General features: G+C 52.1%; 4 protein-coding genes across 4 annotated transcripts; all 4 read right to left on the bottom strand.

Moving 5' to 3' along the window:
* Positions 1-83: 83 nt before the first annotated feature.
* On the bottom strand, positions 84-935 carry L3040_007735 (uncharacterized protein; the record flags this gene model as incomplete). The annotated part of the gene is made up of 1 exon (XM_007291683.1): positions 84-935. One exon carries the CDS (start codon positions 933-935, stop codon positions 84-86), a length of 852 nt encoding a protein of 283 aa, XP_007291745.1.
* Positions 936-1962: 1027 nt separating this feature from the next.
* On the bottom strand, positions 1963-3613 carry L3040_007734 (uncharacterized protein; the record flags this gene model as incomplete). The annotated part of the gene is made up of 3 exons (XM_007291684.1): positions 1963-2199; positions 2253-2531; positions 2579-3613. 3 exons carry the CDS (start codon positions 3611-3613, stop codon positions 1963-1965), a joined length of 1551 nt encoding a protein of 516 aa, XP_007291746.1.
* Positions 3614-8632: 5019 nt separating this feature from the next.
* Positions 8633-10199, bottom strand: L3040_007733 (uncharacterized protein; the record flags this gene model as incomplete). Its single annotated transcript, XM_066154964.1, has 3 exons — positions 8633-9970; positions 10032-10080; positions 10138-10199. The coding sequence occupies 3 exons, from the start codon at positions 10197-10199 to the stop codon at positions 8633-8635; spliced, it is 1449 nt and encodes a 482-aa protein (XP_066010840.1).
* Positions 10200-11193: 994 nt separating this feature from the next.
* On the bottom strand, positions 11194-12552 carry L3040_007732 (uncharacterized protein; the record flags this gene model as incomplete). The annotated part of the gene is made up of 4 exons (XM_066154963.1): positions 11194-11700; positions 11751-12198; positions 12256-12330; positions 12404-12552. 4 exons carry the CDS (start codon positions 12550-12552, stop codon positions 11194-11196), a joined length of 1179 nt encoding a protein of 392 aa, XP_066010839.1.
* Positions 12553-14837: the final 2285 nt, after the last annotated feature.

The raw sequence follows: 14837 nt of genomic DNA, 5'->3' as shown, positions 1-14837 counted from the left end.
CTGCAAATGTATACCCATTTCAAGCTCCCAAACGCCGTGCCTCGGATGCAGAAGATGAAAAAGCCGTATTCCTGGCATGGGAATCACTCTCTCCTACGCTTCTTTTTCTTCTTTGCCTTCTCGGATGAATCCTCCGCTTGTGTCGAAGCAGCCTCCTTCGCAAGTTTCTTCAGTCGTTTTCGTTCTCGGCGCTCTTCTTTGGTCTCGGGCCTCGTTGCAGATGTCGTCTCGGCGTCTTCACTTGACTCGTCAGCAGGTTTAGATTCCTGTCCCTTGAGCGCCCGTTTCGCGGCCTTCCTCGCCTTCCGCTCTTCCTTCGTCTCGCCATTCTCTTCGACCTTTGCCCTCTTCGCCTTCTTCTCCTCAGATCTCGAAGCCTCAAGCACCAATTCCTCCACCCTCTCCGCCCTGGCAGCTCTCTTCGCAGCCCTCCGTTCCCTCCTCTCCTCCTTACTTTCCCCATCGTCCTCCCTTTCCCTTTTCCTTTTCCCGTCTTTCGCACTCCCATTCCGACTCCCAATCTCGCTCCCCGTACCCGTACCCGTACCCGTACCCGTCCCCTCGCTCCCCGTCTTCTCCTGCCCCCTCTCCCCAATCGTACCGCCCAGCCCCTCCCCGCGCACAAAACTCGCATAAAGCCCGCCCTTGCTCCCCACCCACTTCGCGCCCCCCTTCTGCACCATGTCCAGGCCGCCGCTGGTGACCGTCTGCTTCACCTGGCCCTCGTGGCTCGTGTCCAGGCCCTTGAGCGAGCTATCGAAGGCGTTCATCCACCACATGTCGCTCGTGCGGTGCTGCTTCTTGCCGATGCCGAGGTTGTCGACTTTCTTGGAGACGAGCAGGGGCCGCGAGAGGCCGATGGTGTTGGAGGTGGGATGGAGGGAGTTGCCGGTGCCACGCCAGCCTTGGGAGGTGAGGAGGGCGTGGGCATCCATATTGGGTGAGAGGGTGGGTTGAATTGGACGCTGGCGGTGGATGTGCAGTTGGAAGAGGGAAGAATTTGATTATCGGAATGGGGATTTTTTTTGGATGTTGCTATCTTAGCGTAGATTTGTGGCTTACATAAGCGAGGGATGTCTCTCGAGAAGGTATGCCCGGGTAGCTACCTAGAGAATACAACTTTTTATACAGTCTTGGATATGCCGGATCTTCAAACAGTACGCGGTTTACATCTCCGTGTATGTTTCTTCGTGTAAAAAGTCATCGACTTCTTTAGCTTCCTGAAATCCCAAATTATCGAAGAAAGCCATCTACTTACTTAGCCCATTTTCTCGAGCATCTGGGCCGGACATGTATACTGTACCGCAAGAGCAGCACAATGAATTATTCCCCAGCTTAACCTCGTCCTATCTGGTGGCGTGAGAGACCGCTTCTAGAATATGTACGGTAAAAGTCCTGTTTTATGCGTTCTGTGTATTTGCGGGTGGCCTTGCAAGTCCGGATCCCGACCAATATACAAGGTGTATAAAGACAATATCAACCAGGACTAATGGATCGACTTCGATTCCGTTTCTCAGCCTCTCGCTGAATTTCCTACACTGGGAGCAGTGAGCTCCTGAAATCCCCCACTCCAGCCTGGCAAGATTGCTTACCGTTTATACAGGAGACGTTGTACCTTGCCTCTGAGGATCGAGCAGCAGACTCAGCTTATCTTGATGTTCTCAAGATCAAGAAGGCTTTTCGATATCCTCTGCTGAATGTTTCCGGTCGCCGTTCAATGAAGGGCATTGGTACACGGGCTAAAAAGCTCTTGGCCAAGTAGCAGAGAGATCGATCAATCTCATATCAGCAATTCCAATCGCGCCAGGCACAAATTCACTCGATACGAATGCGTCAAAATAGAACGAGGATATCCATCTGCAATTCATTGGATATGCCCTTTCTTGCTCTCGGAGAAGAATTAGGTACATCTATCTGATTTATCTCTGCTCGCAGTAGAGGATCTTGTGGTCCGCTTGAGATTCATTGGTTTTGTACCTTCAGATTCTGCCGGCACGCCTTGATCTTGTTCAACACATATCTCGACTTCTGGACCTCCTCCCCTAATATACCCTCGATCTTCGCCGTCAATCTCTCCAACGAATAGTGTAACTCGCCGAGGCCTTTGATGATCTTTGATCGCGTCTTACGGGCCAAAGACTTGTCGTCGCCGATGACGACCTCGACCTTCCTCATCATATCCAGCAGTGCTTCGAATGCCTATCAAAGAGTCAGTTACAATTCTGTCAGTGAGAATTTGGACAACCACTTACTGAATTGGACATGGAGCGGATTCGGAAATCTTCAAGGTTGGCGTAGTAGTTCTCGTCGTGCTTCAGCGACTTTTCGGCACTCTTAGTCTTTTCAACGACATCTTGAAAACAATCAACGAAGCTAGGCACGTCTCCCAACCATTGCTTGACTTTGTTGCCGAAGGTACCAAAGCTACTATCGTTGTCAAGAGCGCTGATGACTTTCTCGGCAAGACCGCTGATTTCTGCGAGATCCCCAAGTGCCGGTCCTGCCGGTTCCCCTGTGGCCTGGACATTGGTCTATTGTAAGTTAGCTAAAGCTCGTTCACTAGAAGGTTCTTACATACCACTTTTACGACCGAGCTAGGATCGCTGACATTTCTCACTGTGTACTCGTGCTTTCGCGGGAGCGTGAGCGGGATTCCACCTGTACCACCAGCTCCGAAGGGCTGGACAACAGGACCGGGGGGCGTGGGAAACTTTGGCAGGCTGGCGAGCCGGACAGACGGAATCAGAGGAATATGCGGCAGTGGTCCTCGGACAGATCGACTACCAAGACTTCCGCTTTGATCTTGAAGAGCCTCATTCTGAAGAGGAGATGTTGCTTGCTCGTGGGAGGTCATGCGTCGGGTAGGGTGGGACGTCAGAGGAGAATGCGTCAATGGTCCTCGGGCAGATCGACCACCGAAACTTCTGCCTTGGTCTTCGTAACTGCCGTCTGGGTATGGCTCCTCATGTTGAAAAGCCTCAAACTGAAGAGGAGAAGATCCTTGCTCGTCAAAGGGCACCCGGCGGGTAGGGTGGGACATGGCAGCGTGTTGGTTGGTTCCGAAATTATAGCCAGCTGTCTCCTGCTCGTAAGTCACCTCGGGCTGAGGAGAGGGGATAACACAGCTGTCCGGGCCAGGACCGTACTCCGTGCGAATCGAGGCTCTGCTGTCAATCTCTTCCGCGCCTGCATAGTCTCGCGACGCGCCGGAGGCACCACCTTGGAAGTTCCCGTACCCCTCGTATGAGGCAGGGCCATGACGGTCGGGGATGGGTTGATAGTAGGACTGCGAAGCGGCGGAAGAGGCCGGAGCATATCGGCGGTCGGCAGCTTGCGGGCGCCCAACGTTCTGATCGCGACGTCTGACGCGGGGGAGGGGCCGGGAGAAAGGCTGCTGCGCGGCAATGGCGTACGGGTCGTAACCTACGACGGGGGAAGGAGAACGGGCGACAGCTTGAGGCCGTCCAGCATACTGACCATGACCCCCGACAGAGGGGAACGACCGAGCAGACGCTTGAGGCTGCGCGCCATACCGGTCGCCCCCTCTGCCAGGGGTCGGGAGTCGCTCCGCAGTCCCGTCTTGCGAGTACACGCTGTCGGAGTAGTATGACATGATGGTACCTTGTTGTTGTATTGATCGACCTGCTTTGTCTTGGTTGTGCGTTGGTGGATGGAGGAGAATCAAAGAAAGAGATTTCGAAAGATGGAAGGGGTCGGTGTATATGATGGTGGGAAGGGAGCCTCGCTTAGCTAGCCCGTTCGGGTTTTCAAGTCAACAAGAGTTCACTTTTGAAATGGCGCTAGGATCTCTCGCTGATTGGCGACCATAACCCCACAGGAGTTCACTTTTGAAATGGAGCTGGATCTTTCGCTGATTGGCGACCATAAGCATAACCCCGAAAAGGAAAAAATCTTTGAGCCTTTGAGCTACTTTCGCCTAGGAGAGTCGTCGTTGGGGCCAGCCAAGCGTGGCAGCGGTTGCTCATCTCTCTTCTTCTTCATCTTCTTCTTCTTCTTCTTCTTCTTCTTCTTCTTCTTCTTCTTCTTCTTCTTCTTCTTCTTCTTCTTCTTCTTCTTCTTCTTACTATATTCTAATTATACGATCTCGTACTCCTCTTTCTCCCCGGTCTATACCGAGCATGTCTCTCTCTTTCTCTCTCCCCTCCTCGCCGGGCCGGGCAGGGTAGGGCGCCCGTCCTCCTCTCCTGGGGGAGGTCATACAAGGAAGTTAGTTACTCTTCGTCCCTCTGCGCGTATGCACTCTCCCTGCGCGGCGGCGGCAGCAACAGCTTCCTACTTCTTCCTACTTCTAGTCTCTTACTGACTGCAAGGTGAGATACCGCTAGCTGCATCTACAAAAGTCGAAAAGCGCATCCTTCGTCTGGGTTTTTGGTGACGGCGGGCTTGGCGCTTGTGTACTATATGTGCTCCTCTTGGGGGTTTTGGGAAGTAGGGGATGGGTGCGAGAAAGAAAAAGGGAGGGGGGCGGAGGGGGTCGGGTGGAGAGGTAGGTAGCGTTTTAGGAGAGGAGAGGAGAGGAGAGGATACAGTAGGTGGATAGCATTTGAAGCTGCATGTCATATCATATATATAAGGTATATATATACACACACACTGCATCTCAATGTCCGAAAACAGAGGGAGGGGGCTTAAGATGTGTGCCTGCCTGTCTGCCTGCCTGCCTGCCTGCCTCCTTTGAGGTATCAGGATACGTTTGCGCACATACATACCTACGACGCAGCCACCCACTTACTCACTCACTCACTCACTCTACTACCGCCGAAAAACAAAACGTCACGAGCCACCTACCCACCTCGACGATGATAGTTCAATATCCAGCAGTTATTTTGCGGCAGCTGTTGAAGCGATCGATTGGTTGAGGGTTGAGAAGCTAGAGGGAGAGAGAGAGAGAGAGGGAGGGAGGGCGGAGGGTGGATAAAGAAGAATAAGAAGGAGGAGGAGGAGAAGAAGAAAAAGAAGAAGAAGGATTTAGCAGCCATGGTGGTGCGGTTCCTGTTCCCGGGGGCCTTTCTTTGTCTTTATATATATGTATGTATGTATGTGTGTGTGTGTGTGTGTGTGTGTGTGTGTGCGCGGGAAATGAAATCTTTTACTTCCTCCCTCCATCTATCTATCTATCTATCTATCTATCCTCCTCTCGCGAATATAATAGCAGGAGGGAGTAGGGTCTCCTTATGGGGGAGGGGGGTTTGCTGGTGGTGGTGGTGATGGTGGTCATGGCGGGTGACGGTGGCGGGTGCTGGGTGGTGTGGTATGGTATGGTATGGTATGGTGTGGTGTGTATCCCCGATTGCACTTATTCCTGGACTTTCTTCTCTATGGGTGAGACGGGCGGAGTTGCACTCACTGTACGGGGTTAAGATATGGGGGTTTGTAGTATGGTGTGCTTGCTTGGGCTTGTGTGTGCTTGTGTGTGCTTGTGAGTGTTTGTGATTTTGTTTGTGATTGTATGTGTGTGTGTTTGTGTGTGTTTGTGTTTGTAGTTGTATGCTTGTTTGTATGAAGAAAGGGAGGGAGGGCTGCAGTTCAAGAGTTGGGATGGATGGGCTGGATGAGCTGGGCTGGCTGGTTTTGGAATTGGAATTGGCGGTATTGTACCTATTGTATGTACAGTATTGAATCCATACAAATAACTGGCCGTCGCTAGGCATAAGAGTAAAAGTACCTTAAGTACCCAAGCATTATAGGTACGAATCTCAATCCTTCCTCTCTAATTGGGCGCATTGTTACGTACGTACGTACCACTTACAAACCTACCTACTTATTTATATCCTTACTGACAGCTTATTACGATGTTATGTAGAAAGACCCGATTGTGAAGAAGAGAGAGAAAAAAAGGAGGAAAAAAAAGTGTCAGGGCTGTAGGTAACTAAACGAAAGCCTTGCCGCATGGAGAACGTACCGATACATATGTTTGGCTATAGTTGTTTGTTGTCAGGTCAACCAACTCCCACCACCTACGTATCAGACAGAATATAAAAGAATTTCACCCTCCCCAAACAAAAAAACAAAAAAACAAAAATACAAAAATACAAAAAGAAAGGGAAACGAAAAAAATTGTACAGAATTTTGGCAAAACTCAACTGGAAGCTCGAATCCATGGGGTATGGGATTGGAGGTTCCAGTCTACAAACCTAATTGAATAGGTTATTGTCGTTGGTTATCAAACAGGTGTACTTGGAAGCGGCCAGCGGCTGTATAGCCACTAAACCACCATGCCATTCCTCGCTGCTGATGGAAGACGGGGCGGGGTTGGCACATATAGAGTAGATGTAATTTTTTTTTTGTGTGTGGGTGGGAAAGAGAGAAGCGAGAAGGGAGAAGTGAATTTACGGGATTGAGGTTTCGATATTCACATATATATGTATGTATATATATTATTCTTATTACTATTTTGCCTTTCCGTAGAGTAGATGGAGGTTGCAATATCTGCAAGAGCGAGCTGGTGATGAGGAAGAGAATAGAAAGAGATATGATATGGAGGATGAAAGGTTTGGATTGATTTACTATGAGGGGTGATCATTGGGGATATGTATATATATATATATGTTGTACAAACGCAGACCTGCAACGCACATTTGAGTTTCCAGTATTGTAACCCACACTGCACGACAATATATATATATATATATATATATTTCCATTAAAAGCGTGATATATGTAGTCCTAAACAGTCCCAGCATGGAACTCCTACCTACCCAGGCCCTCTTTGGATAAGAAGCTACCGTAGATACCTACACACCCTACCTAAATTCTGGAAGCACACGCTCGGTGCACTAGCCATAAAATGAATCCTCAAACCGGATTCCTTGCTTGGGAAGAGGGGAAAAAAGAAAGATCAGAACTTGTAACGGGCGCCCGCCCTCGAGCTTTGATGGGGTTGGTGACAGCCAGCCTTCCAGCAAGCGTGTTTCTCTGAAGTAGCCATGGTTGAAGTAGAAGAAGCTAGCCGGCGGTCAGAGAAAGGAGGAGGAGAGCCAAGATAGTTCAAGGTAGCCTGGTGCTCCTAAGTAGGGCTGTTTTTAATCTAATACATGAAGCGTGGCAGGTAGGGGAGTGAGCAAATGACTTCGCTTCTATCGATCAATGCTGGGGAAGACATAGTAGTAGTAGTAGCAGCCGTATTTCAGGGAGATTACCACTATAATATATATGGCCTAATATACCTAGAGACCTTCCTTCATCCTGCAACAGCCCGACAACGTCTTTTCAGGTATCAGAGGCTCTAGCCAAAGACCACCCACTCCTTGAAGAGCATAAACACTAACACTTTGCGATTCAGATTCAGACTCCGTCCTTGCGCTGCTAACATAACATAACATAACGCAACGTAAGGTAACGCAATCCATCCAGAGCAGGCCGATACGCACTACTTACTTCCCTTACTATCCATGCATATATATATATATATATCTGTCTGTCTGTCTGTCTTTCTGTTTTATCTACCTATTTGCCTTTTCTCTACTACTACCTCACCTACTACCTCACCTACTACCTCACCTACTCCCCTCATCTACTCTACTCACCACCCTTCACAAAAGCGACGTCTACCCAATCACATCTCTAGCCAGGCACATACCAAACCAAAAGTTGGCTTCCTTTCCCTCTCCCCCCCCTTCCCTTCCTTCCCCCGTCGTTTTCCCCCCTCAAAAATCAAGTATCAAAAGCTCCACCCCAAAAGGAATCAGAGTTGAAGTTAAAATTCCAACCTTTGACATTAACATTAACATTACCCTCCCCGCTCCCCCGCGTCCCCGCTTCCCCACTTCACAAACGGACCGGAACCGGAACCGGGACCGCAACCGGAACCAACCGACCGAGCCGAACCGAACCAAGTACTCGGGACATAACCTATCAATCCCATCCCATCCCATCCCATCCCATCCCATACCGGTACTGTAGCATCCATCAAAATGAAAATGAAAAATGAAAAATCATAATCTCAATCCCTTTCTTCCTACCTTACCTATTCATTCATCCCTCCCCCCCCCCCCAAAAAAAATAAAACTACTAAAGGAGATCTCAATACCTACTGGTAATCAAGCCTGATAGATAGATAGATACCCTGCTGGCTCTCTGCCGAGCGCTGGGAGATGGATAAATTCGGTTCGGTTCGGTTCAGTTCGGTTCGGTTCGGTTGGGTTCAGTTCAGTTTACTTCAGTTCAGTTCAGTTCGGTTTACTTCAGCTGTGAGAGATAAGGGCGGGGGAAAGGGGAAAGAAGGAGAAGAAGAAGAAGAAGAAGAAGAGAGGAGCAATCAGTATCAATACATATCAATCAGTTGATCTTAACTTGTGGGCAGCAGGAGCAGGAGCAAGAGCAGGAGTAAGAGTGAGAGTGAGAGCAGGCTCCATTGCCGTTTAGATTCAAAGAGAGAAAAGAGACTGCTAGCCAGTCAGGCCACTCTAACTCGGTGCATCTCTCGTCGCGCTCGTCCGTCTCGTTTTGATCTGCGCGTTTATTTGATGGATCGATTGATTTATTTACTCCTCCGCCTTTCCTTCTCCCCCCCCCCCCCCCCCCCCCCCCCCCCCTCTCAAACGCTGACTTCCAGTGAAGTAGGCAACACCTCAACGCCAACAAAATCATTCCAACGCAACGAGAAGGTGATTCATACCTCCGTATGGGTATCTACGGCATCGCCGCCCTTCGTCTCGCCATCATCTGCCATCTCCGACTCCGCGGCTGTCTTGCCATCTGCATCTACGATTGCCGTACCCGTATCCGCGTCCACGCCCGCCTCTTCGGCCTTGCTGGCTTCGCCAGACTCATTGGACTTGACCCTCTTCTTCTCATCACTCTCCATGACAACATCCGCTTCTCGTTTCGGCGTGCCTGGCGTCTCGCTCATCTCCCCGTCCTTGACCTCATCCTCCCTGTTGGCTTCCTCATCCTCGTTCTCCATCTCGATCTTCCGTCCCACAGCAGCTTCAACATCAATCCCCCTCATGTCGGCCCCAACAGCCCTCTCGGTACTGCTAACCCCAGCCTGAGGCCCCATATCCTCCATGCCAATCTCCTCAGGCCCTCTAGCATGCGGTACCTCTTCCTCCTCTCCCAGCCCATCACTCCCTGCCTTACTCACGCCCAGCTGCGCGGCGGGCACCACTCCAGCCTTCTGCTCCTGTCTCAGCAGTTCTCCCTGCGTAATGCCCCCCTCGGCTCTCAGGCCCGCCATGTCGCTGTCCGCGCTCGAGCCCACCCCAGCAGACCCAACTGTCGTAGTCGATGAAACCCCGTTGACAGACACCGAGACCGTCTCGATACCCCCAGGCCCGTTGGGACCCTCAATCATCTCCGTGCTCTCCGTCCTGACCTCCCCGTCCAGTGGACTCCTGCTCCGGCCACTACTCCTCGGTGCGGAGAGCCACGAGATGGGCGTCAGCAGCGCGCCGCCGAGACTCTCATCGCTGCCCAGTCCTACAGCCGCCGCGCTGCTCGCGCCGGGCGGGGCGGGATTTCCCCAGGACACGCGCTCGGCTGTCACATTGCTGATGCCGGCGCCGTTCGCTAGGACGGAGAGGGACGACGGGTCTGGGATGGCGGGTGGGAGGGGGAAGATGTGGGCGCCGGATGTGACGTGCACGACGCGGTCGAGGGCGTGGAGGTAGGCGGCTAGGGAGCGGTAGTGTTGTTGTGGATCGAGGATAAGCTCGGCGAGGCGCTGGATGGTGTGCGGTGGGTTGGTAGAGAAGAGAATTTTGAGAGTGCTGAATATGGAGTCGTGAAGGGATTGGAGGAGTGGAGGGAGGGTTGAGCTGGAAGTATCGCTCTCGTTCGTCGGCGTCGTCGTCGTCATCGTCGTCGTCGTCGTCGTCGTCGTTGTTGTCGTTGTCGTTGCTGGCGGAGGGGCATTCTCTTTATCGTGGGATGAGCCTGAGGAGGGAGGGGAGGAAGGCAGCTGCGGTGCTGGTTGATGCTTGGGAGGAGGGAAGACATCCTGGATTATCTGAGATGTGTCATGTCAGCGGAGTGGCAGATGTCGAGAGGAATGGAGGCGTCTTTCTTGCCTTCTCTAGTCGGGTGATGAGGCGCGGGAACATGTCCGGCCATTGCGAGCTGGGCTTGTCAGCGATGAGCGCGCGCGCAGGAGAGGGGTTGCGGTGCGGCGCATACTAATCCATACTCTTGCCGTCGGCAAGGCTTCTCAAGACCTCGTCGTCGTCGGGAACATCCATGATGGGAGAGAAGATTGTGGTTTGTCGGGTCGGAGTTTGGGGGCGCGATTCGATTTACAAAAGTTGACGCGATGATGCGGGTGGTCTTGGCGAAGGGTCTTTCGTCTTTCTTCCTACTGAGCCTCAAGGACTAGGATCTGGAGTCGCGTAGGTACTTTCCAAGACATCTCATCTCAGAACCCAGGTTTCATCTCGACTATTTATACGTAAGTGACTAAGTGACATTTCGAATGTCGTCTTGTTTCGTTTGATTGCCAAGTTCGTAAACCCTGTCCTATCACCAGATTAGAAGTACGGGGGAAATCTTCGGTTTTTGAGATCTGGCGCGGACCACAGTCCCTAGCTTGAAGACCTCAGACTATCATGAGCTCCTGACGATAACAGAGGTATTCAACTACACGTTCCAGCCTTGCATCAACATCACCATCATATATGTTTGATAAGTCCATCCTTACAGATAGATCCATTTCAACTGAGCCTGCCGATCAAGAGCTAAGATGGTCACGCATAATTACCCGGTCCAGATTCACCAGAGGATTCCTCTCTTTGGAAAAAAGGAAAAATCCTCGCATAGCTGGATCGTTATATTTGCTACTCCTACAGAAACGCCACACCATCATACCCGGTGGCTTCAACCACGATGGGTGGCCCTAGACCAGAAGCCCTTATCCTGCCGTAACCGTGCAACAACCGAGAGGAAATCCCTCCCAACGCCTTCAACGCTCCAACGCCGTGGGTATGAACAGTCGCCGCCGAGCCAAGTCTTGATATGCCACACTGGCCAAGACATTTGATATAAAAGAACAGAAAGGAAATGAACAGAGAGAGAAAAAAAGAAAGAGGAAAAGAGACTCGTCACCGGTATCGTTACAGTATACATGGCCATGCATCTCACAGCCCCCTCCCAGATCCCAGATCCCAGATGCCAGATGCCAGATGCCAGATCCCAGGTCCCCCCCAAATTGCGCCGGTTGAACAAGAAGCAGCCCGTAACTCAGTCGATGGTCATCCGGCTCGATATAGGCAGCGGCTGGCCGTGCTTGAGGTCTGGAAGCTCGGTCATATGCTCCATCTTCTCTACCTCCTCGCCACCAATCTCACGCCTCATGATGTGTGGTCTCAGCCCCTTGTCGAAATTGGCCATGCATACGCACGCGTTGGCGATGGTGAGGATGATCAGTATGATGGTCAGGACCGCGAAACTCGTCAACGACTTTCGGACTGGTAGGTAGTTGACTTCGCGCGAAGGTTGGTACATCCGGGTCAGCTTGAAGATAAAGTAGGCCAGGCCACAGAAGTAGAGGAGGAGGATGCAGACCATCCCGATCTTGTTTTCGCGTCGAGTAAACCAGGCGGCCATGAAGAGGATGCCGATGGTCACGGGAATGGCGGCGATGGTGAGGCCGAATTCCACATCGGCTAAGCCGGTCACCACGACCAGGAACTGGACCGTGAAGCCGAGAAAAAAGAAGAAGTCGAATTTGAGCAAGGCGATGTAGATCTATTCCTGTCAGCTTACGTAGGCGCGAAGGGAGAGCGAACCATCCGCACCTGGAAGGTCAGAAACCGGCGCTTCATCCTCAGATCTGCACTGATGTGCTTGTAGATGGTCCAGGCAAACTCGTCGTACAGCTTCCACGCAATCACCGATATTACGATCGTGAAGAAGGCAATGACGCATGGGACCGTGATCAGGAAGGGTTTGATATCGTGCCAGAGATCCCCTCTCTCGGGATCCAGCCACTGCTTGTTACCCAGCCTGTCGATGGAGGTCTTGATTTGATCGTACTGGATCGAACCGTAGATGAGCATACCGGCATTGTATATGCACAGTCCGATGACCTGAATGGTGTTCTTGAGGCGCAACGAATCGTAGACGAGTAGCAGTTGGTAGAGGAATCCGAAGATGAAGAGGGTGAGGTATGTAGGGATGGTTTTGGCGAGGGGTTGTTTTTGGTGGCCGGGCTGGATGCTCAATTGTAATTTGGCAAAGAGGTATCTGTACGCTTGATTTAGTCCTGGGGCAAGCCTGGGGGTGCATATGATAGTTACATACGCCTCGATCGCGAGCACGATCACGGCTTGGATGATGGCCGCGATCATGAACGCCCAGGTCCAAGTGGTATTTGGTCTGTCCCCAGTGAGAAAGTGCTCTTGCAATGTGCGACGCTGCGACGCTGCGACGCTGCGAGTCCCGCCCTTACCTGTACATCTTTCTCTTGCGAGGCCCTACGGCTGCGATGGGGGGAGTCAAGCCGTCTCTGGAGTAGCAACCGCCGGTGTAGGTGAGCGCGTCCTGGGAATCGCCTCTACCTCTATTCATGGAAGATCTGGAGTCCAGCTTGTAAGACATCCGAAGAGCCGATTCAGCGCTCCGCTCGGGAGCTGGGGGATGGCGTTGATTCGAAGGACAAAGAAAATGAGTCGGTCAAGGAAGATGTGAGCAGCCAGCCGAGGGGCGGAGCGACAAATGAATGAATGTATGGGACGGCAGAAGTTTATTCGATGGGAATTTGCTAGGAAGGGCGCGTTTGGTGTTGATGGGGTCGTGAAGTTGCTGAGGAAGGGATCGAGGTTGTTTGGTTTGGAAGGGGGGGTGGTGGTTCTGCAACGAGCGTGAAACAATGGCTGGCAGAGAGCGCAGGACGGAGGGCGAAAATGGGTTTCCAGGGTCGGGTTTGTTTTGTCGTACAAGGGGCGCGGAAGGGGCGGGGCGGGTGGCCGGGCGGTGGACAGAAAGGAGCGAAGAGAGGCTGGAGACGAAGGTGCAGGTAGAGAGGCCGATTACAGTTGAGATGTTGAGATGGGAGGTGGTTGTTGTTGTTCTTGTTGTTGTTGTTGTTGTCGATGTCGATGTCGATGTCGGCAGTATCGTGGCCACCGTGAAATCCGAGATGATGGTAGGGTTTGGGTAGGGGTAGGGTTTGGAAAGGGTATGACGGTCTAGAGTGGCATGAATTGGATTGGGTGGTGTAGGGCGTTCCGCCCAGAGAGCAAGTGGGGCGCGGGATGGGGCTCGCTGGGTTAGCTCGGCTTGGTAAGTAAGGTACCGACTAGTTGATACAACTATAAATATATGTGTATATACTTTATGTGTATATATTTGTATATCGTATATCTCTACCGTATATCTCTCTATCTATATCTCTCCCTTGTCTATATGACTGTGTGTCGTGCGCGCCGAGGCACAGAAGAAGAGAGCCTTGGGCTCTGCAGTCGATGGAACCATGTACAAGTGACATTACCGTCACCAGAACAATCAGACGTGGCTGGCTATTGCGCCGGAGCGGACCTGAGCTGTGCCGTGCTATACCGTGCTATACCGTGCTATACCGTGCTATACCGTGTTATAACGTGCGATACTGTGCTGTGCTCTGCGGTGCTTGCGGTGCCCGGGTGGCCTGGCCGGGTGAGGAGAATCCCCATGGACGCCGGACGGTCATCGGCCATATATACATAGTAGCAAAGGCCATCAGCTCAAAGATCGGGTCACGGTCACGCTTAGATGGGATCGGATCACATGATCTGTTTCGAATCGAGAAATCGTGTGCCCCGGCCTGGAGGTGTGAAGCGCGGCGGGATGGGCCCCGGGGTGTCCGTTGGGTCGTATCCGCACGTCGAACATCCAAGTGCTCGCTTCGTGGGCTTGGGACGAGTTCATGTCGCTTTCGTACTTTTCGTGCTTGGCGATTCCTCTCATCCCATCATCCGGACCGGCGGACGGTGGCGGCCGATTGACTTTTCTGGGCAACGAGCAGCGACCGACAGCGGGAAGATCCCCGCAGACCAGCCGGGAGCCCACCAGCCACCCGTGTAGAATCACGACTTGAGCCTCTTCTCTTCTCTTTCGCATCCCTCTACGGTACTCCAACCAAGTATGCTCCTAGGCAACAAACCTCCTCTTCCTCTTCTTCCCCTTCATTCACTTCTTTCCCTTCATTCACTTCTTCTTCCTCCTCCTCCTCCTCCTCTTCTTCAAGTTCAAGCTCAAGGCTCAAAATCCCAATGAAAATAAATTACGTCCCCAGCGCGAAAGCAATCAAAAATTCCCCCACTGAGGACACCGAAGCATACTCAACGGTTCTCAACGCCCCGATGTGCAATGGAGGTCTCGTACCGTAAGCAACGCCATGCGTGAGCGGCATGCTTGCAAGAAGGTAAGTATGCAGAGGGAAGCGAGGGGTCCACGGTGGAGAGCAAGCTCAAGTACCTTACCTACCTACCTACCGGTAGTAGTACCTACTTACCTGGGAGAAGAGTGACGCGGCCGCTAGACGCGCGCTAAGATCTGGCTAAATCATGTGATGTAACTAACGACTGCGTCGGTCCGGTTCCCAACCTTCTTCCGCTCTCTGCGCCCACGTGATACCAACCTGCCCCGCGAACCCAATCGTGTACGGTAGGTACCGGTACCGGTACTTGTAGGTATTCGCCGCGGCTTCTCGGTTTTTTCCATCCCGTGGGACCGCCCATGTCAACACCACCATCCCGAGGACAGCGGTCCGAGAGTCCATCTCTGGACGTCCCGGCCCAGGGAATCAATCTCCCTTTTTTTTTTGCCCGACTACACCAATCCTCTCCTCTCCGACTTCTGCAGGTGGAGAAAGAGGGAGTCCGGGTAAAAGGTAGGTAGGTAGG

The sequence above is a fragment of the Drepanopeziza brunnea genome (genome assembly GCF_022702325.1).
Source record: "Drepanopeziza brunnea f. sp. 'multigermtubi' strain 214-2 chromosome Unknown ctg13, whole genome shotgun sequence".
In the NCBI taxonomy this organism is placed as follows: Eukaryota; Fungi; Ascomycota; class Leotiomycetes; order Helotiales; family Drepanopezizaceae; genus Drepanopeziza; species Drepanopeziza brunnea.
This window is presented reverse-complemented; position numbering and strand designations above follow the sequence as displayed.